This window comes from Hippopotamus amphibius, chromosome 3, assembly GCF_030028045.1.
Source record: "Hippopotamus amphibius kiboko isolate mHipAmp2 chromosome 3, mHipAmp2.hap2, whole genome shotgun sequence".
Lineage (NCBI taxonomy): Eukaryota > Metazoa > Chordata > Mammalia > Artiodactyla > Hippopotamidae > Hippopotamus > Hippopotamus amphibius.
In genome coordinates this window covers 110,310,205-110,332,977 of record NC_080188.1, presented here as the reverse complement: position 1 = coordinate 110,332,977, position 22,773 = coordinate 110,310,205, and the positions used below count along the sequence as shown (strand labels likewise).

The following is a 22,773-nucleotide window of genomic DNA, read 5'->3' as shown; positions in this document are numbered from 1 at the left end:
AAGAGCTTAAAATTTTTTTTAAAAAAATTAAAAATAAAACCTCTAGAGGACGGCCTTTGGACTTGAACATTCTTGAGAAATGCTAGTTTAGAGATTAATTTAGGTACATAAATAAGTTACCGCCAAAGGATTTTAAAGTTAATCAGAGTAATTTCAGTAGTCAATATGAGGATTATTTAAGTTTCTTTTAGATAATAGCAATTTTACTAAACATGAGTTGAGAAAAATCAACCATTCCGAGTGGAATGAGTTTTGTATTTAACCAGTATTTTTTCTAGAATAGTAATAGGCATGAATTATGTTTCTTCCCTTTTACTTTACTATGTTGACTTGTATTTATTAATTTATGACTGTTATACCACCCTTCCATTTCTGGAATAAAATCCAGTTTATTAATATTTTGTTTTGAATATTCATTATCTACACTTATCAGAAAAATTGGTCTATAAATGTATTTCTCATAATAACCTCATTTGAATGGATTCTTAAAATCTGGTTAAGTGAATATTAAGTACCCCCTCTTAATTTGTTCTCTAGAAAGATTTATGTGTAATTGGCAACAATTATTTCTTAAATGTTTGGAGGAATTCACCAACATAGTAAACAAGGAATTTTTTGGAATTTCTTTCTGAGGAAGATTTTGGAAACAAATTCCATTGCTTTAATATATAAGACATTACTTAGGTTTTCTATTTTTTATTTTTTACAATTGAATGCTATGTTTTTCAAGGAATGTATTTATTTCAATAAGATTTATAATTTATTAACATAGGTTCTACAGAATATACCCTTATTTTTCATGCCTGTAGAATTCTACTTATGTCCATTTTTCCCCTAATCAGTAGAGAGATAGATAAAGATTGGATTATCTTAACTCAATATGTCAAAATCAATATATAATATGCCACTGTTGCCTCTCTCCTTCCTCAGAAACCAAACCAATAATAGCAATTATTATGGGAAATAAATCAAATAGTAAAGTCACATCAATAAAAAACAATGGTAAAATAAAAACCAACTAATAAGATTTTACCATCATTTTAGAAATATGTAATGATTATGGAGGAGTGTACACTAACAAAATGGAGAAGTCATAGCTACAGCCAGGAATGCTTTAAAGTGCAGATCTAAAGTCAAATGACATAAATTTTAAAACCCCTGAGAGTCTCAGGCTCCAAAAGCATGCAGTAAATGAACAAAATATATCCTGAAGTTTGTATGAAAATGAAAGGGCCAAGGATAACTAGAATCTGCCCACAGGGAAGAAAAAGATAACAGAAGTTGCTCTAATAGATGTAGAGATTTATTTCAAAACTATAATAATTAAGAATATGTGGTAATAGCAAATACATCAATAAAGACTTTAGAAACTGACTTAGGTAGATTAATGATTGAGTCCAATTACTCAGCATCTCCTTCCATTCAAAAATTTTTCACACTTCATTATTGATGGAGTGCATTCTTCTTTTGATTTTGAGTGCAATCTTGTGACAGGCTCAATAACATGTCAGCAGAAGAGAACATACAGCAGTTCTTAGCTGAGTTTTTAAGAGACCTTGCATATTTTCTCTCAGTCTATTACTTTTCTGACATTTCCATAAGACAGACAGCCAACTAGTCTAAAGATGATGAAAGACACACAGAGTAATCCATACTCACAGAACTGTCATGAGGCAAAACACTTCTAGCATCACAGAAGCCGAGGTACATGAAGCAGAGACATCTCGGGTGACCTGCAGATGGTTGAAAATAAATAATGATTGCACTTTTAAGCCATTGATTGCTGAATTTTTTTTTTTCAAGAGCTCTTCTGGCAATAGCTAACAGCATATGGATACACACACATATGGAGCTTTTATGACAAGACTGACATTGCAGAGCAAGAAGGAGAGAATGGATTGTTTTCAGTAAATAGTATTTGGCAATTGTACACTCACATGGGTAAAAATGAAGTAGTAACATAGATGTTGGTGACTGCTGCTCAGACATGCTGTATTTGGTGAAGTGCGGCTCAGTTTCCCACGTTTTCTCACTTGACGAACCCGGGGGGAAGGAACACTCTATTTGTGCTGTGCTCTTCTCTAGGTTGAATGCAGGAGCTCAAAGAGGAATGATTCAAACCTTGCAGGGGCATTTAAAGCTTCTTTTATGATGTAACTTACAACATGTTCACTCATCTTTTATTGCCCCAATTAAGTTGCATGGGACTTATTCTTTTTCTGTCCAGAGAGGAGCAAGACAAAAATGAAGAGGCATGAAATAACAATGAACAAAAAAACAATTTATCATAGACCCAATCTCACACCACCACAAAAATGAATTATATGCGATCATAGAACAAAATATGAACAATGACAAACATTCCTGAATATAATATAGACAAAGTTCTTCCTGACCTAAGGAGTAGATAAACATAATCTTAAACAATTACAAACACATTACAAAAGTTATATATTTATCTAAGCTAAAGTTCAAACTTATTCTTTATGAAATGACATTTAAAGGGTAAAAAGTAAAGCCAAAATGCAAAAAAGCTTTCAAGATATTTAACTGACCAAGGGGTTATGTTCATTATGTAAAAGAAGTTTCCAAATAAATTTTAAAAAGACAAATAATTGAAAAGAATATTGGTAAAATGCCATAAGAAGTCACTTTAAAAAAGAAAAAAAGTCACTTTAAACATATTGAAATGTGACTAACTTCAATAATACAATTATTCAAATTTAAACTACAAATTAAATATTCTACATCAAGCAAATGGGTAAAAATCATAAAGTCTGATAACACTGAACACTGGTGAAGAAATGAGCATAACTTTAGAACTGTCAAACATTCTTTTAGGGACTCAAATTGATATAATCACTTTAAAAATTGAGAATTAAATAATTGCATAATACTTCTGGTATAAACTCCATTCTAATGAGTACATATGTGCAGTCTAATAGTGTACACGCCCTGAAATTGAAACATCCTAAATGTCCATCATAATAGACTACATTAAAAAATATAAGATATTTATACCATGAAATATTAAAGTGAATCAAAATTGATAATACTATAAGTATCTTAATAAAAGATGCATGGGATATGTAATGCATGATTTCCTCTACATAAAGTTTGCAAAGAGGGATGTTTTTTAAAGAGGGAATATTAATTTGTATTTTTGAAAGACATAGTCAGATACTGAATCTGAATAGAAAAGGAAGTGCATCAATATGATAAAAGTCATCCTTTTGGCTATTGCCTATGGTGGGAGAAAAAGCCTGGGTACTGACAACATTCTATGCATTACTCTACTTGGGAGTTACATGGGTATTTGTTTAAAATGTATTTTTCATTGTATTTTAAATTTAAAATGATGAAATCAGAGAATCGGGCAGTTGCTACATTCTACCAAGGTTAAGATTTTTATCATAAATGTAATAGAAAAATATTGCACAACTCTAAGCTGGAGAGTGAAATAAAGTGATTTTAATCACAGTGGATAATCTGGAATTCATGCCTTATATCAGGGTAAAAATGTGGGAAATATTAATATTTTGGCATTACCTTTTAAAAACCAACTGAGTGACACAGAAAGCAGAGACATGGTGGCACAGCTTTATTTTGGAAATAAAACAATATGACATAACTATTTGAGAGAACCTATAGAGAAATAAATAATAATGTTTTCTCATTTGCTTTGCTTGAACAACTGAGCAGATGGGAATGTCATTTACTGATATGGAGAAAACTGGTAGGTGAGAAAATTTTATTAATGAGAATGGGTGATAGAAAAGCACATTTTATTAATCTTGGTCTTTGTATCACTGAGTAATCGTTATGTCCACCTAGAAATAAATTTAACTTTTTCTTAGTGTTCAGTATTACTTTCAACACCTTTTATAGAACTATATTACACTGATCTCAGAAAAATGAGTGATGCTTGTAGAGACTAGCTAATATTTTCAGGCTCTTCTTGCTTAAAGTCACATAATACTTTTCATAATGCAAACTTAAAGGTCCTCATTATAACTGAAGTAAAATAAAGTTTTAAGAAAAACAAAAGTTGCATTTTATAGAACTCTCTGAGTCAAAAGTGTTAGTTATGAGAACCTGAGTGCAAATTTAGGAAATGCAGTTATCATCTGTGTTTGCAGCACTGTTACAAATCACAGCATAAACTTTAACATAATTGATGAGCCTCTAACTACATATCCCTTTTTCAGTACCTTGTCTTCCAGAATGTATTGTTTCTCTATTAACTGAGAAACAATTGCAACTAATCCTGACACTTGAAAAATATGGAAAGTGTAATATATAATTTATTTAAAACATAACCATATATTTACTTAAAATAAAGGTAAACTAGCAACAGAAATACATATGATAACTTATTGGGCATAATTTGAACATAAACACATTTATTTGAATTATATACAGGTCGACTTTAGTTCAAGCGGTTACTCCATCCCATTGGACTTCTGAATTATACTAAGTGAGAAAGCAGTTTGGTATTTATTAAACTCCTGACTGTCTCTTTCACATCTTTATTCCTAAGGCTGTAGATAAGGGGATTCAACATAGGAATCATGACAGTAAAACACATAGTGGCTACTTTGACCAGGAGCCAGGAGCTTTTGGAGTTGGAATAGGACAGTCCCATGGAAAATGGTGATGGTGGTCAGGTGGGAAGCACATTTGGAGAAGGCTTTTTGGAGTCCACCAGCAGAAGGCATCTTGATGATGGTGACAACTATGAAAACATAGGAGGCAAAAATAATCAGGAGGCTACACACCTCATTGAGTGTAGAAATGATGAAACATGTCATCTGACTGAAGGAGGGGTCAGAACAGGAGGCAGAGATGATGGCAGAGTACTCACAGCCAAAGTGATGTATGAGGTAGGAGCCACAGAAGGAGCGCTCCAAAAGAGAATATGTGATTGTCAAGGAACATATTCCACCCTTTGAGTAGGTTCCAGCTACCAGGAGGGTACAGAGCTTAGGAGACATGGCAACTGTGTAGAGCAGGGGGTTACAGACAGCCATGAACCGGTCATAGGCCATCACTGCTAACATGGATATGTCTGTAATCACAAGTGTGCAGTCAAAGAAAAATTGTGCCATACACCCTTTGAAAGAGGTAACTTTATCTTCCATAATCAAGATTTGAAGGAGTTTGGGTGTAAATACACTGGAAGAAAAAATATCCAAAAAGGATAGATGGCTGAGGAAAAAGTACATGGGTGTGTGGAGTTTGGGACTGGTCCTTACAACCACAATTATGCCCAGGTACCCCACCAGAGTGGCTGTGTAAATGGTCAAGAAGACCAGGAAGAGGGGTGTCTGGAGGTGTGGGTATTCTGAGAAGCCAAAGAGGATGAACATGGACACAGAGCTCTGGTTTCCTGCATTCAGTACCATGGCTCTTGATTTAAAAAATAAACAAATAAACAAAATGAATTAAATTGGAGCAACAGAACATGAGAAGGTGGAGTGAGAGGAACTCAGGACAGATCAACCTAAACTAGTGAAAGTAATGTGGTCAGTGTGTACCCAGGAGTGTCCTGAAGCTTCAGTTTAGAGTCTTACTGAATTTGATTACAGGAAATTAGATTTATCTTTCAGAACTTTAGTTTCCTCATCTGGAAAAAAATTTGAAAAGTACTTATCAATAGTATTATTTTATATAAGTGATTCCTAAATGCATGTGATACTTAGAGCATTGAATATCCCCATGATAAAACATATCAGAACAAAAGACACATTGAAGGAAATCAAAAAAAAAAAAATTGAGCAGATTATGGGAGTCATATGATAATGGCAGAAGTGGCCTTGGAAAAATTAAACACTTTTAATACATAAAGAAAAACATATGAGTTAAATTTCTTTGGGGTAAAATGTATTATTATACACTCACAGTGGTCCTGGGAATAATGAAAGTAGAACTTAGCCTGTTGAATATAAACCACGAACTAAGTGCATATTGCTATTATTTAGCTCATATAGGTTTCCCTGGCTAAAAATCTGCTAGATTCCAATATTCTTCAGATCAGAACCAAGGATGATCATAGGTTGAATCAACTCACCAAAATCCAGATTTTCCTGATGTATTTTTATTGATGGGTTCCTTGCTGGTATTAATAAGCTGCATACACATTTGGTCCCCAAATTGAAATTTTTGTTTAAATGTTTCCAGTCCTTTAGTCAGAAAATTGATGATTTTTGCAAAATATAATTAATAAAGACACCAAGAAATGTTATTTTTGCAACTGTCAAGAAATTGTGGAAGAAGAATGGAAATGTCCTTGAGGAATAGACAGACCTGGAAATTATACTCTGTGATTATGCTATTTATTTTATATCTAATTGCTTAACCTTGGAGACACAGACCCAGGAGAATCCTGACAGAGTTTCTTGTCATGAGCTACAAAAAAAACAATTAAAGAAACCTCTTCTTCGGCAACTTACAGTATAATTCCTTCTAAGTCATTGACATGTTGCTTATGCCTTAAAAAATAATTTAGCTCTAGATAGAGGCTATACTTAAAACCATGAAGAAAATTACAATCATATATTTTCCAATGACCTTAACATAATTATGGCTGATATGCTATGCTTTTTAATCTTACATGTCTCTACATGTATTTCTGTAGAAACACACTTAACATTACACTATACAAAACACACAACATTACACTATACATATTTTTGCATTCAACCATTTAGGCTTATAAGTGTGCCATCAGCTGGGGGTTGGTAGAGTAGGGATATGTTAGTATTCTAATCATGGTTGAAGATCCAGCTATATTTCTGCTTCACAGCCATAGAGGTCATAGCACTGATATTTTAAGTTCATCTATGTGATTTCTGCACCTACTCCTCTAGGTAACATATCAAAAAAGAAAGCTGTGTTAAATATTGACCCCAAAAATGACACCACATAGTTTCCTGATTAGGAAATCTTGAGGTACATGCATATGAAAGGGCACTAAAAAACAAAGATTACACAAATTATTCAAAGAGGTTGACAATTCTAGTGCAGTTAATGTTGGAAGATTTAGCCAAATAGGTAGCCTACAACTCAGCAGCTAATCGAGGTTCACATTTGCAAGTATAAGCTATTTTTAATATGGGATGGCTAAGAAAAAAAGAAAATATCTGCTTACCTGCTTGAGCACCTATTGTCAGCCACACCAAGGCAGTTGGCCTGATATTTCAGTTGAAGTCTTATCAGGATTAAATCACCAAAAACACTTTTAAATCCAACAGAAGGATCATTTTAAAAGAGATCACTTGAAATAAAACATTTTTGTTTTTTGTTTTTGTTTTGTTTTCTCTTTATTCCATTTTTTCAGGTTTCTCTGAATGCTTGTAAATCAAAACATATAGGATAAAGATAGCTGAGGTCCATGTGGGCCAAAGAGAATTAGTGCAACAGATTCTGCTTTTAATGTTATTAACCAGCAGTGTCACACTGCTGTCCTAAATTCCTATCTTCCAAATTTTGCTCAGAATTGCATGCAACATTTAGGTAAAGAAAGAACTGTATGTATGGTACTAACTTGTTTTTATCCTTCAATATATAGTTTTATTAAAGGTTTACAACCTTAATTCCATAAGTTCTGACAGTGCTTTTAGTTTCAGAAGCCCAGACTGTAGATGCTCCCACAGAGAGGTTGAAGATAGCATTATGTGAATAACTGAAAGAAATGGCTGTTTTAACTGTGTGTGACATGCCATCTTTTTGTGTTAAAATATAGAATTTTTTTTTAATTCAAAAGTTAAAGTTTTGTGAACTTCCCTGGTGGTGCAGTGGTTAAGAATACGCCTGCCAGTGCAATAGACATGGGTTTGATCCCTGCCCTGGGAAGATCCCACATGCCATGCAGCAACTAAGCCCGTGTGCCACAACTACTGAGTCTGCACTCTAGAACCTGTGAGCTGCAACTACTGAAGCCCTTATGCCTAGTGCCCATGCTCCCCAACAAGAGAAGCCACCACAATGAAAAGCCCACACACCGCAATGAAGAGTAGCCCCCACTCATTGCAACTGGAGAAAGCCTGAACACAGCAATGAAGACTCAGTGCAGCCAAAAAAGAAAAAAAGAAAACAGAAACATAACAAACAAACAAAAAACAGTTAAAGATGTATGGAAGAGGTAGGTGCCAAATATTCTCATTCCAGTAATAAATGACAAAATGAATTTGTTTATAGAATTTGTCATTTTTGAAACTGTTACAACTAGTATAGTGAGGGAAACCAAAAGAAAAAATTAAAAGGCAGACAAGTTAGGTATAGGAAAATATTTTTCAAGAGAGATGTTGAGGTCCAAGAGTCCACGCTAGAGAGATAGTAAAAGAAATAGTATATGGACCTAGTCAAATTGCTGAAAAAAAGTTTTCCAAAGGGAAAAGTGTTTTGTTTATCTAACCCAAAAGCAGACTGTATCCTAACAGACTCCAACAATGGGGGGAAAAGGTCAAAGTAGACTGGAATGCCAACAATAGTGCAGCATGCTACAGATTGTGTAACCAAGAAAAATATGTTCTAACGTTGAGGAGTCTATAGACCCTTACATATAATTTTCTTACTGAGAAATTTAGGGAACTTTCCTAAAGGATTAATAAAAAGAGGATTCTTTCAGGGCTACCATAAGATATTTTGACTTCTCTTAAAGTAGGTTGCACCAAAGTTTTGATGCCCAGAGTTTTGGAGTTTCCTTCTGTGAGCTCTCCAGGACCATCAGAAGAACACATACTCCTTCCCTTCCATGTTTGTGGTCATCACTGCTTTGGTGGCATAGGCTTCATCAGCCACCAGAATTTTCAAGATGTTTGGTTCAGTGAGCACTACATTATAACCACCTACAGAGGATAATTTAATAAAGCATGATGTTACTATAGATCATGGATTACTGGAATCCACTTTTTATTTGCATGGTGCTTGGCCTGTCTTCAAGGCCAAAGATATGTCCAAATACTCATCTTTAAAACTCTTTCTAAAAATTACCACTACTAGTTTGGATTCATTTGGGAAAACGTAAACCTCACTAGGAGGTTACAACAGGAAATTTTTTTTTTAAAAAGTGCTGAGGATTGAATTTAAAAAAGAAAAAAAATGAATAGCACAGTGATGATTACACTAGGAGAGTACCATCCCTAGGATTGGGAGATGTTAGGTTTAGTAAAATGTGGGAGGTTGGAGACAGGTGTCACAGATTAAGAAACTATTTTTTATTACCTTGAATCAAAAGACCTTTTACAATGTCCTCATTAAATCTAGTAGACGTTTACACATTTTAAATTTGGGTGATTATACAATCATCATATTTGAAACTGTGAGAACCTTATTATATATTCTCTAATAACATTTTCTTGCCTTATTGAATTGTCTAGAATATCCTTTGTACTGTTAAATAGAAGGAGAAATAACTCACATTCTTCTCTGATGTTGAAATTCAAGAAAAAATATTTACTATTTTAGCATTAGTTATGGTATTTAGCTATAGGATTGGGTAGATACAGGATAGATACAGGATTTGAGTTTCCTTCTATTCTTAGTTTTCTGAGAGTTTTGTTTTGTTTCATCTTGTTCAATGTGTGATGGTTAATTTTATGTGTAAACTTAACTGGGCCATAAAGTCCTCAGATAATTGACCAAACATTATTCTGTATGTCTGTGAGAGTGTTTGAGGGTGAAATTAACATTTAAGTCCATAGCCTGAGTGAAATAGATTGTTTTCTTTTTGGTGGGTGAGCCTCCATGAATTCCTCCTGCCTCTTCTCTCAAACTGGAACATCAACTTTTTCCTGCCTTGAGATTCTAATTGAAACGGTGGCTCTTTTAAGGTCTCAAACCTGCTAACTTTCACACTGGGCCTTCTTTCATCATCCACTCTCCTGTGTCTTCAGCTTTCTGACTCACCCTGCAGACATTGAGACTTATCAGCCTCCATAATAGCATATCAATTGCTTGTAATAAGTCTCTCTATTTGCACACACACACTCACACACACATAGGCTCACACTCACACACACACACACACACATCTTATTAGTTCTGTTTTTCTGGAAAACTCTAATACAAGGTATAAATTAAATCAAATGCTTTTACTACACGTATTGAAGTAAACATGATTTTCTCCCTTATTTTGTTAACATGGTAGATTACAACAATGGATTTTAAGTGATACATCAATTTTATATTGCTAGAATAATATATATTATTTTTCACATATTGTTGAATGTGATATGAGAAATTGTTTTAGTATTTCTGCATCTCTGTTGATAAACATTATTGCTCTATAATAACCAAGAAGTACTAGAAGAAGTAATTCATGAATTTTTCTGCTTTCAGAGCCACAGCCTCAGACTTGGGTTTGTTTACTCCCTTGAATGCTATTTTCTGGTGTTAAGATTGCATGTGACCAAGTTTCAGGGGAAAATTACTTCTATCAACAAGTTGTCCTTGAGTTTGAAAGTCCTATATATCTAGGCTGCAGTTAGCAGGAAACAATATTGAATCACATGTTCCTCAATACCTTTCCCTAATGAACCATGTAAGTTTCTATATTCTTTCTTAGGTTCTTCCTTATCCCACTATGTGTAACAGCAGCAAAAGCCACTTATGTAAAGGAAATGTCATGTAATATAATAATGCAATGAGATATTTGTCCAACATCAGTCAGTATATTGGCTGATGTGTTTTTTACTTAGTCAACATATGAAATTTGACATTTATATAATTGTTACTCCACAAAGAAGTGAATGTTAAACTGTACAACTTTCATTAGTACTGTGTGTATCCTCAGCAACTGTTCAGCCACAATCCTTCAAAGAAAAAAGTTACATTTATACCTGCTACATCCAAAAATTTTAAAGAAGAGTAGCATATAAATCCATTTGTAGAAAAAGAAATAACTCATAACTGTTACTTAATACAACCATTAGTGAATGAACTTATATCAATATCTGACAAACATTTGTCTTCATAGTTAAAATGTCCACTTTCAGGTTGAAAGTACAACCATGAGAATTTTTGGTAAAAATTTGCATTGTATTTGTGTAAATAAACTGCCTATACAACAGCATTTACCAAAAAACAAACAAAAACAAACAAACAAAAAACACCAAAAACTGTGCTAAAAGGATTTTGCAACTATTTACTCTTTACTTTTTCCTCTTGTTTTATTTTTCACTAAAGATAGGAAACAGAGTACCAAGTTACAAGTTACATAGCTTCAAAGTCAATATTTAAAATAATGTACTTTAATTTTTATTTTAGAAAACTACTGAATATATCCAATATTACATGATGCATGCTCAAATTTCCTAAATCATTTTTGTGTTCTTAAAAGAGCTTTATTAAACTACACACACACCCCCCACACATACACACACCTCACACACACTTTTAAAGTGCCTGACAGGAACATTTAGTTATGACCCTTGGATAATCAACAAAAGTTAAAGTAAATCCTTGTCACTATTGCAATACATTGAGTGCTGAGAATTTTGTTATATATCCCTAAATACTACAAACACATGATTTGGTGTAAAGCATTATGGTAAAGACCACTTAATTTTCATGGGAAACTCTAAATCATGGGAGGAAACAAGTAACATTTAATAGGTTTAATTAGAACCATAACACATGATCTCACCCTACTCTCAGCTTATAAACTTTAATCATGATTAGTAAGACATGTAGAAAAGGCAAATTCTTATATTTAATCTGTCATTTGCTTAAAGCAACACATCAATTATTAAAAACTATCAATTATTAAAAACTTTGGTGGGCTTCCTAGATTGCGCAGTGGTTAAGAATCTGTCTGCCAATGCAGGGGACACGAGTTCGAGCCCTGCTCCAGGAAGATCCCACATGCTGCAGAGCAACTAAGCCCATGCACCACAACTATTGAGCCTGCACTTTAGAGCCCGTGATCCACAACTACTGAGCCCATGTGCTGCAACTACTGAAGCCCATGCGCCTTGAGCTCCGCAACAAGAGAAGCCATGGCAATGAGGAGCCCACGCACCACAACAAAGAGTAACCCCCACTCACTGCAACTAAAGAAAGCATGTGCACAGCAAAAAAGACCCAACACAGCCAATAAAATAAGTAAATAAATTTATAACAAACAAACAAACAACAACAACAAAAAACTTTGGTAAAACTAGTCATAGTCATGGGTTAGCTGTTATTTGCCATAGAGTTTTCTGGCATTATCAAGGAGGAATACCTTTGATTTGCTAAATGATTTCATTAATCTTTAGTAGATACTGAGCCAAATTCTTCATGTCACATTATAATGTAACAGCTCTACCAGAAGCAGGTAACTTTTTTCATATCTTGACTTTGGACTTAGCCATGTGGGTTTTTTTTTTCTTTTTTTTTTTTTTTTTTTTTTTTTGACTCAAAATTTTAACAGATGAGATCCAAAAACAGACTTGAAATATGATTTTCTTGTTGGGCATACTTTGCTGTGACTCAGCTTGCAACATAGACCATTAGCCAAATGGTCCAAGGAGGATGACATATTTACAGTTCTGTAGACCAAAGCTTAGCTGGCCTGGTTAGCCTTGAAGCTCACCTGACCTAGTTCATATCGGCAGAGCTACCTTAGTAAAGTCAATAATTCTAAAGGATTGCTATTATTGCAACATACTGGAGGTCATAACTGCTTCTTTTCCATCAATGAATAACTGATACCTTGAGAAGATCTGTGTATTATATCATAATCAATTACTTGGTTGGTATATAACATTATCATGGGAGAAAATAAGTAAAAGTAATTAGAACTTAAAATGAATCTAAAATTATCTCTAAAATTTCCAATAAATGAATAAATAGATAAATAAATAAATAATGTACAACTACAATGATGTAAATGGAAAAACTAGAGTGGTGGGCATAGACCTCCAAAACTTGTGTCATTTTCTAGCACAAGCACATAGAAAATATTTTACATTTGATTATAGTATGGATTATATTTTAACTATACCATATTCTGGACTTTTAAAATGAAATATATTTCTTAATTATTTTTGTTTGGCTGGGAATTTTCCAAAGCCAAAATGTTTTTCATAGAATTAAAGACAGTTCTTTTAAAAGATATTTAGGGTTTTGTGTTGAACAGCTCTTAATGTACTACTTTTATATTAAGAAGTAAACTGCCTCATTCTAAGCGATAACTCTTCATATCTTCTCAAAAATCCCACATTTCACACGACTTGAATTAAACTGAAATTTGATCATGACAATCACATGGTCATGTATACAATAGAAAAAAAAATTATATTTAAATATCAGAATCAAAAATTTAGTTTAAGTAGTCTTTCATTTCTATTATTTCATGGAACTTTAACATTATTTTAATAAAGTAAAAAAGTGAACAAATATGGCACTGTCAATAGATTCATGAATTGATTTGCCATTGAAAAACCCATAAGATACTCTCAGAAATAAATAATGAATATTTCTCGCTTTACATTTTATCACAGAAAAAATTAATATTGCTTAATTTCTTCACTGACTCTTTCACATCTTTGTTTCTGAGGCTATAGATCAGTGGGTTCAGTATAGGGATGACCACTGTGTAGAAGACAGAGGCCAACTTGACCATGAGCCATGAACTTTCGGAGTTAGGAACACAGTAGAGGAAAAGGATGCTCCCATGGAAGATGGTAATGGCAGTCAGGCAGGAGGCACAGGTGGAGAAGGCTTTGTGGTGCCCCCCAGTGGAAGGCATCCTCATGACAGTGGTGAAAATGAAAGCATAGGAAGTAAGAATGATCATCAGGCTGCTTACTTCATTGAATGTGGCAGAAACCAAAATCATCTCCTGGCTGATGTAGGGGTCAGAGCAGGAGACAGCAGCAATGGCAGCATGCTCACAGACAAAGTTATTTATAAAATTAGTTGCACAAAAAGATAAGGTCAACACAAAGTATGTGTATATTAAGGCGCAGGCTATGCTCCAAGAGTATGTTGCACACACCAACAAGGAACAGAACTTCTGGGACATTAAAATTGTGTAGAGGAGAGGCTTCCAAACTGCCATCAAGTGGTCATAGGCCATCACTGCCAACAGGAATGCTTCTGTCACCACAAATATGCAGACAAAGAAGAAATGCATGATGCATCCTGGGAAGGAGATGGTTCTGTCTTCCACAACTAAGTTTTCTAGGAGTTTGGTTGTCACTACCGTTGAGAAACAGAAATCAACAAAGGACAAGTGGCTGAGGAAGAAGTACATGGGGGTGTGGAGTCTGGGGCTGACCTTGATAATCAGGACCATGCCCAGGTTCCCCAGCACAGTGACCGAATAGATGGTCAGGAACCCCAGGAAGAGGGGCAGCTGGAGCTCCGGATATTCTGAGAAGCCTATGAGAATGAAGGTGACTCCACCACTATGATTTTCATGGTTCCTGTAGAGAAATATGAATGTGAACGATAGGAGTAAGAACCAAAATTTGAAATAGGTCAGAGAATAGAAAATGTGTCGAAAGCCTCAGTGGGTCTCTGTTAAGAGTGTTGCTTAAAGTGTTAGATTTCTGTTTACTTTAATAGTTTACTTATATAACAATTACACAGTGAATAATAATTTTGTGTGGGTGTAATTACCAAAAACAAAGACAAAAAACAAAAACAGGCTAGACCTTGTTCTATTTCAAAGAATAAAATTCAGTATCATCAGCTTAATTCATGGGACACTCTCTTTGCATGAATTCTACCTTAGTGAAAACTCTTGCATTGGAGGGAAACATATCATTAGATTCTACAGTTTCTTATCTGCCTCACCTCCTAAGGTATGAGATAACCTATGTGTTCATTTTCAAAATGGTAACATCTCTGCAAAATGGTTAATTTAATATTTTCTGGGTTGTTCTATATCTTTTCAGTGCCCTTCTTACTCCTAGTAACACTAAATTCTCAACCCATTCCAGCGTTGTGCTGTAAAAGTGTACTAAACTTTTTTACTTATGTTGAACTAATTTTGAAAATTTTTGAATGTATTCTTCATAGCCTATTGTTTTATTCATCAGGAGGTTCACAGCAAAATATGTGCTATGTGTGCTGTGATAATCGTTGAAACAACATTGAACAGAAATCTCTTCTTTTTTCAATATAGCAGACTTTGGAAGTTGAATGACAAAAATAAGAACTATGAAAATCCTGGACGAAGCCTATAAATTTCAGATTGTGGAAAAACATTTTCTGCCATTCTGAAATAAGTGTATATCTTTTCTAAAGACAAGTGTCAGGAAAAGACCCATTTCAAATGAGACACAAGGATATTTCTTGATTATGACTTGATACCACTTGCCAACACCTAAATAGTAAACTGAGAATATTAATGCAAAATTTAAATCACCATAATGGAAATTGATAGTTCTATAATGAATTCAAAGGCTATGAGACATGGTGTGATGCATAGCAGATATTTAGCTTTCTTATTTATTGAATTTATGAGTAACTGGTATGATTTCAAAAAGCTTACATGGTTGTGAAAATCAGGCATAAGCATGGACAGCTATCAACTGACAGGTACATTTGGGAACTCAGTATAAAAATCCTTTCCCCTAGAACCCACACAATAGAAACACTGTAGAATTCATTTCAACACTTTAGTCTAAGATGCAGAGTTACATTCTCCTTATTCTCCTAAAGGATTTCTCATTACAGCATGGCTTTCTCTGATCCCCACATGCCATGCCTGTAAGAAAGACATCTTCCAAAGACCATTCCCACTATAGACCCTCTATAACAATACTTTGTAAGGTCTCAGCAGTGCAAAGCTAGATCATGGCCACATTATCCCAGCCACACTCATTTAATTTAAAATATTCTATGTAAGATTGTGAGAATAATTTTCCATGATATTTTAACCTGAGAGTCAGAGATGTTAAGATTCAAAAAAAATTCTATTAGTGAATCCGTGACATTTACATTATCAGCCTGAATTTTCCCAAACTGTTTGGATCTGTGAAACTGCTTGTATCACTTAATACATTCTTCTTTAGTGAAGGTGGATTTATCAAGCTCTGTTACATAGAACATACCCATTTGCTTAAAGTTTACTTTCTCATCTTATTCTCTCTTAGGATGTTTTGTTTTACCACCTACCATTATAGACATTGCTCCTTGTTTCATCCCCTTCATATACATACAAACATTCAAACTCACAATTACCATATGCATATCCTGTCATTTATAAGTATGGATGTTACTGACAAAGCCCACATTTTTCTTATTACTCACCATTTGCCAAATGTATATTTCATTTCTGGTTACATGGTGAATACCCAGTGAGGACATCAGGATAAATATTATTTGAAAGAAAGAAAGAATTGGAATACAATACCATAAGCCTTCTCAGCTAAACTAAGTGAATTTGTGGGCACTTTGTTCTATACATGTGTTTGTCTCCTGCAAAATTACTGGACCTCTGTGTTTGCTTTTTAAAGTAAAACAAAAGAGGCATGAGTCAACTCACCTAAATGCAGAAGCACTTGAATGGGTCATTTACCCAAGAAGTCTTTGTTAAGATTAATGAACTTCAGGAATGCTCCTGCTTAATATTTAATAAAAATAGAACTGAAAACAGTAGGAAAATCCCCTGTATTTTTCATTAATTCTTTCATATGTTACTATTTTCCAACCAATTAAGAAAACTTGGAGATACCAAAGAGAAGATCAAACCTGAAAACTAAACCCTGGCACAAAAGTGTCACACAAATATACACTATCTAGAGCTTAGGGATGTGTAGACTGAAGCATATCACGGAAGTATTGCCTTGAGGACTGCAATTTGAGTAATTAGATGTTAACACTGTCCCTTGTGTTACCTTGGTTGTATACTATTTTTCTAAAGCCTTAGGGCATTCATATTATGAACTTCATTCATTTAGTCTTAAAAAAAACAAAACTGTATATTTTTCCTGATTTTATATGGTTATAAAATACATAATTTTTAAAATTTTGTACATTATATTATTTATATTGCAAACTTCATTTTATATTTACACTGTTGATTTTATTAATAGAAAACAACTTGCATTGGCTTTTCAAATATAATTACAGTGACCTCAGATGTCTATATTTACTGTTGAATCTGAAAAAACAATTTTGGGTAATATGTTTCCTAAAAATGCCAGTTTATGGAAAGGAGGATATATTCACTAAATTTGGTAACTATCCATCACGCCTTTAAGGACATGAATTAAAAATCCCAGTGGCCTGATGCAGAAGAAGCTCATATCTCACTGGAGCAAGATTCACAATACATTTGACTGGGCAGCTCTTCTCTATAGGGGCTCTGATTTCTTCCAACTTGTACCTCACCATCATCATGGTGCTTCTGAGGTTATGGTTCTCTTAACATTCAATGCAGAAAAGTAATTTCTTCAAGTAAATTGTGCCAGAGCAACTGCCATTCACATGTAAAATAATGGGGTTGGACACTTACCTCATAAATGATAGAGTAATTAACTCAGAATTGAACAGATATCTGAATGTAAGAGCATAAACTGTAACACCCTTAGAAGAAAATCATAGGGGTAAATTTTCATGGCCTTAACTTGGCAATGGATTCTTAGATGTGGCAACAATAGCATAAGCAAGAAAAGACAAAAATAGATAATTTGAACTTCCTCCAAAGTTAAAAGATTTGTGCATCAAAAAAAATCAATAAAGTGAAAAGAAAAACTACAGAACTGAAACAGTAAAGTCAAAAAATCATACCACATATAAAATGATATTTACAAATGGCCAACAAGCACATGAAAAGATGCTCAAGGTATTGAGTTAGTAGGAAAATTCAAATGAATATCATGATGAGATATCTCTTTACACCCACTGGATTAGTTATAATAAAAAATATATGATAGCAAATGTTGGCAATGATGTGGAGCAACTAGAATTGTCATACACTGAGGCTGGGCATCTAAAATGGTACAGACACTGTAGAAGGCAGTTACATGGTTACTCATATAGATAACATTGAATTACTATTACACACAATGCTTAATAGAAAAAAAAAATGGCCTTACATAAAGAGAAGTTAACCTTTCCACCCAGCCTCTGGCAGGTAATCTATGTCTTGCCTGATAGTAGAGTCTGTTTAGGGAGGGGTGTTGGTCCCACCTGATATCAGGGTGGGGCTGGCCACATTTGACAATCAATGTGGTTACAGCCCATGCCAGAAAGATTACCCACATGACTTAGGGTAGGGGCTTTTGGTTATTGGGAAGCACTTAACCTGGTGGCTGAGGTCATCCAAGTGGACAATGAATCCATCAATCAGTCAAGCCCACATAACAGAGACTTAAAACAAACTGGACACGAAGGCTTCTATGAAATTCCCTGGTTGGCAATATTCCATGTGTGTCATCACAGTTTAATGTGGGGATGGTAACATGTCCTGAGCACAAAGAAAGCTTCTCTTTTGAACCTTGCATAGACTTTGTCCTGTGTGTTTCTTCCTCTGGGTAACTGATCTGTATCCTTAGCCTATGATAAACCATGACTGTGAGTATAGTGTTTGGTGAGTTGCTCGAATCGTTTTGGCAAATTAGCATCTCTAAGGGTGGTTTTGTGAATTCCTCAGACTTCAAATTTATGTCAGAATTGAGTGTGGTATTAGGTGTTGTGACCTCAAACCTTGAAGTTTGGCTAATTTCAGGTACCCAGCAATTCCACTCCTAGCTATGTACCAAATGGAACTGACAGATAACAAGCACTCAAACAAATACTCACAGGTGATTGTATATAACATCACTATCCACCAAATTGTATCACAAATATATTCCATCAAGACCTTAGGGATGTGGAGGGATGTGGAGACAAGAGAATATCAGAGAAGTATCACCTTGATGACTGCAACTTGAGTAATTAGACGTTAACCCTGATCTAGGTGAAACCTTGGTTGCATATTATTTCCCTAAAGGCTTAGGGTATTTGTATTATCAACTTTACTCAATTAATCTTAAAAAATAAACAACTCTGTATATGTTTCTTGATTTTACATGTATATAAAATATTTAAATATGCAACAGAAAATTATATGACAATAAAGATAGCTTTTATTAATCCATGTTTAATCTATTTTTCAAATTTTCTTATGAATATATATATTTTTTTCTTATGTTTCTAAACATAGAGCTGCCTAAACAGTGTTACATAGTTTATTTCGTACATTACATCATTTATATTGTAAACTTAACTTTATATTTACATTATTGATTTTATTAATAGAAAATGACTTGCATTGGTTTTTCAAATATAAGACCATGCCCTCACATGTTTATATTTACTATTGAATCTGAAAGACAGTTTTGGATGACATTTTTCCTAAAAATAGCAGTTTATGAAAAGAATGATATATTCACTAATTTTGGTAACAATCCATTGGGCCTTTAAGGGCAGATTAAAAGTCCCAGTGGCTTGATGCAGAAGAAGCTCATATCTCACTAGAGCAAGATTCAAAACACATTTTGACTGGGCAGCTCTGCTCTATAGAGGCTCTGGTTTCTTCCAGCTTGTACCTCGCCATCATCGTGGTGCTTCTGAGGTTATGGCTCTCTTAACATTCAACATGGAAAAAATAGTTTCTTCAAATAAATGGTTCCAGGACAACTGAACATTCACATGTAAAGTAATGGGGTTGGACATTTAATTCATAACATATACAACAATTAACTCAAAATTGAGCAAAGACCTGAAAGTAAGAGCATAAACTATAAAACTCTTCCAGGATAAACATACGAGTAAATTTTCATGGCCTTAATTTGGCAATGTATTCTTAGATATGGAAACAAAAGCATAGGTGAGAAAAGAAAAAACTGATAAAATAGAATTCCTTCATATTTAAAACAGCTGTGCCTCAAAAAACATTGTCAATAAAGTGAAAAGCTATAGAAACAAAACAATTAAGTCAAAACGTCAAACCAGATGTGAAACAAACTTTACAAATGTCCAACAAGCACATGTAAAGATACTCAACATATGTAGTTTTTAGGAAAATGCAAATCAATATCATGATGAGATATTATTTTATACCCTCTGGATTAGCTATAATAAAAGCAATATAATAGCAAGTGTTGGCAAGCATGTGGAGCAACTGGAACTGTCATATACATTGCAGCTGGACATCTAAAATGGTGCAGACACTGTAGAGCAGTTTCATGGTTCCCTGTATAGATATCATAAATTACTATTAGACACAATGCTTAGTAGAAAAAAAAAACGGCCTTGAAGAATAGAAGTTAGCTGTTTCCCCCAGTTTCTAGCAGGTAATCTATGTCTTACCTGATAGTAAATTCTGTTTAGGGAGGAGGCTGGCCACACCTGCTAGCAGGGTGGGGCTGGCCATATTTGACAGTCTTAATGCGGTTACAGCTTATGCCAGAAAGATTAACCATGTGATGTAGGGTGGGGGCTTTGGTTATGGGGTAGCAGTCAACCTTGAGGCTGAGGTCATCCAGGTGCACAAAGAATCTGTCAATCAGTCAAGCTGATGTAACAGAGCCCTAATACAAACTGAACCCAGAGGCTTGTATGGAATTCCCTGGTTGGCAATATTCCATGTGTATCATCACAAGTTAATGTGGGGATGGTAACATGTCCTGAGCACAAAGAAAGCTTCTCTTTTGAACCTTGCATAGACTTTGTCCTGTGTGTCTCTTCCTCTGGGTGGCTGATCTGTATCCTTAGCCCATGATAAACTGTGACTGTGAGTATAGTTCTTGGTGAGTTGCTTGAATCCTTTTGGCAAATTAACATCTCTGAGTGTGGTTTTGTGGATTCCTTAGACTTCAGATTTATGTCAGAAGTGAGTGTGGTATTAGGTGCCATGCCCTCAAACCTCAAAGTTTGGCTAATTTCAGGGACCCAGCAATTCCACTCCTAGGTGTGTACCAAATGGAATTGATGACAAGTACTGTATTATTCACAATAGCCAAAAGGTCAAACAGCCCAAGTGTCCTTCAAATCATCAATGAAAACATTAAATGTGGTATATACAATGAAATATTACTCAACTTTAAAAATCAGTGCTGTACTAGAATATGTTATAATGTGGATGAACATTGAAAACAGTATGCTAAAGGAAAGAAGCCAGGTACAAAGGTTACATATTTCGTGACTCCCTTTACAGGAAATGTATAAAATGGGTAGCTATTACATATGGACAGAAAGAATATCAATTATTATCAGGACCTGTGGTAAGGGGGAAATGATGAAAAATTCCTTAATGGATAAGACATTTTTTCTGAGGTGATGAAAATATTTTGGAAGTAAATAGGTTTGTATTATGAATATGGTGAATGCTTTAATGCCACTGAATTGTTCACTTTTAAAATGGTTAATTTTATACTTTAATAATTTTGCTTCAATAAAAAATAAGCCAGTTACAAAAAGGTAATGAGGTTTGATCCTATTTTTTATTATCATGCTTCAATCTCTGCAGGAATTGACTCAAATTTTCCTAAGGGGAAAAGCTTCTGCTCCTCCTAACTAAAATTCCAGGGCTTTGGTCTCCCATACTATGGATAATTCATTAACCAGAAATGAGTAAATTAATCCTTCATTTTAACCTTCTATCCATAGTTTGCTGAGCATTTTTATCATGAATCATTGTTTAATATCATTAACTATTCTCTACATCTGTGGAGGTGACTAACATTTCTACTTTATTAATGTGGTGAATTATGTTAATGAAATAGACATGATATACCAAATTGCATTTTTTGGATTAAATCCCTCCTAGATATGAAGTATTGTCTCTTTTTGTATATCATGAATTGATTTGCTATTTTAAATGTTTTCCCATGTTATTTCTGATATGTGGTTCCATACTTTTTGTCTTTTAATTTGATGATGTTGGTATCACACAATGAACTTTAAAATGTTCCCTTCTTATTACATTGTTGGAATAAGTTTATGTAAGACTGAAATGATATCTTCCTAATGTACCATCTACACTGAGGATAAGACTATAATTTTTATAAAGAATTTCCTGGAACTTTGAAAATTGCAGTTCGGAATTAACACCAAATGTAACTAGAAAATCACTGCTAGATGTTTTTTCTTTCAGATCCATAGCTCAGGACCATTTTTATATGCTTTCTGTTGGGTGTTATCTTTGCACTTCGAGTGAAACATTTTCTCATCTACAGGACTGTCCTTGGACTTGAATGAACTATGTATCTAGGCAGCAATATCCAGGAAACACAGCATTGATGCAGGCACTCCACATTCCCTTCCCCTATCTGCCCACCTAAATTTTCTTTTTCTCTTTCAGGGTAAATCTTTTTCTTTAAGATGATGATGAATAGTAAGGAAGACCAGCTGTACAATAAAAACATAACCTACCACCTGCGGAACATGTGTGTCATAAGGCAATTGTCCAGCAGCAGCACATTTCCTGAAGTCATGTTTATTACTATACATAATATGGAAATTAGTATTTACAGAACCTGGTTTATATCCAACTTATAACATTTTCTCCATTAAGTGGCAATTCTACACATTCTCTCTTTATCTTGTGAATATTTTCATTAAATATCTTGCCACAGCTCTTTAGAAACAAGACCAAAAAGCTGCCCCTATCCAAACTACTAACAAGAATGTAAAGTAAGAAGACTACAATGCATTCATAGAAATAAAGAGCTTGTCATTAGGACTCTGTAGAACTCACAATAAAATCATTTATATTAACAGACACAATCTTTTAAATTCTCTACATTCAGATTAAAATTGTACTTTCAACATTTACAGAGAATTTCT

The 22,773-nt window shown here is 34.2% G+C and overlaps 1 protein-coding gene and 1 pseudogene across 1 annotated transcript; both read right to left on the bottom strand.

The window, feature by feature from the left end:
- Positions 1 to 4,468: 4,468 nt before the first annotated feature.
- LOC130849902 (olfactory receptor 1165-like) lies at positions 4,469 to 7,932 on the bottom strand (annotated as a pseudogene).
- Positions 7,933 to 13,471: 5,539 nt separating this feature from the next.
- LOC130848637 (olfactory receptor 5D13-like) lies at positions 13,472 to 20,359 on the bottom strand. Its single transcript, XM_057727068.1, has 2 exons — positions 20,296 to 20,359; positions 13,472 to 14,496 (listed from the first exon to the last, which is right to left on the bottom strand). The coding sequence occupies exons 1-2, from the start codon at positions 20,357 to 20,359 to the stop codon at positions 13,472 to 13,474; spliced, it is 1,089 nt and encodes a 362-aa protein (XP_057583051.1).
- Between the last annotated feature and the right edge of the window lie 2,414 nt (positions 20,360 to 22,773).

What these genes read in the sequence shown, in the direction of transcription:
- LOC130848637 (XM_057727068.1), bottom strand. Translation starts at nt 20,359, where the DNA reads ATGGCCAGCCCCACCCTGCTAGCAGGTGTGGCCAGCCTCCTCCCTAAA. An exon ending in TAAACAGAATTTACTATCAG is followed by an intron (nt 14,497 to 20,295) that starts GTAAGACATAGA and finishes AGACCCACTGAG; the next exon opens with GCTTTCGACACATTTTCTAT.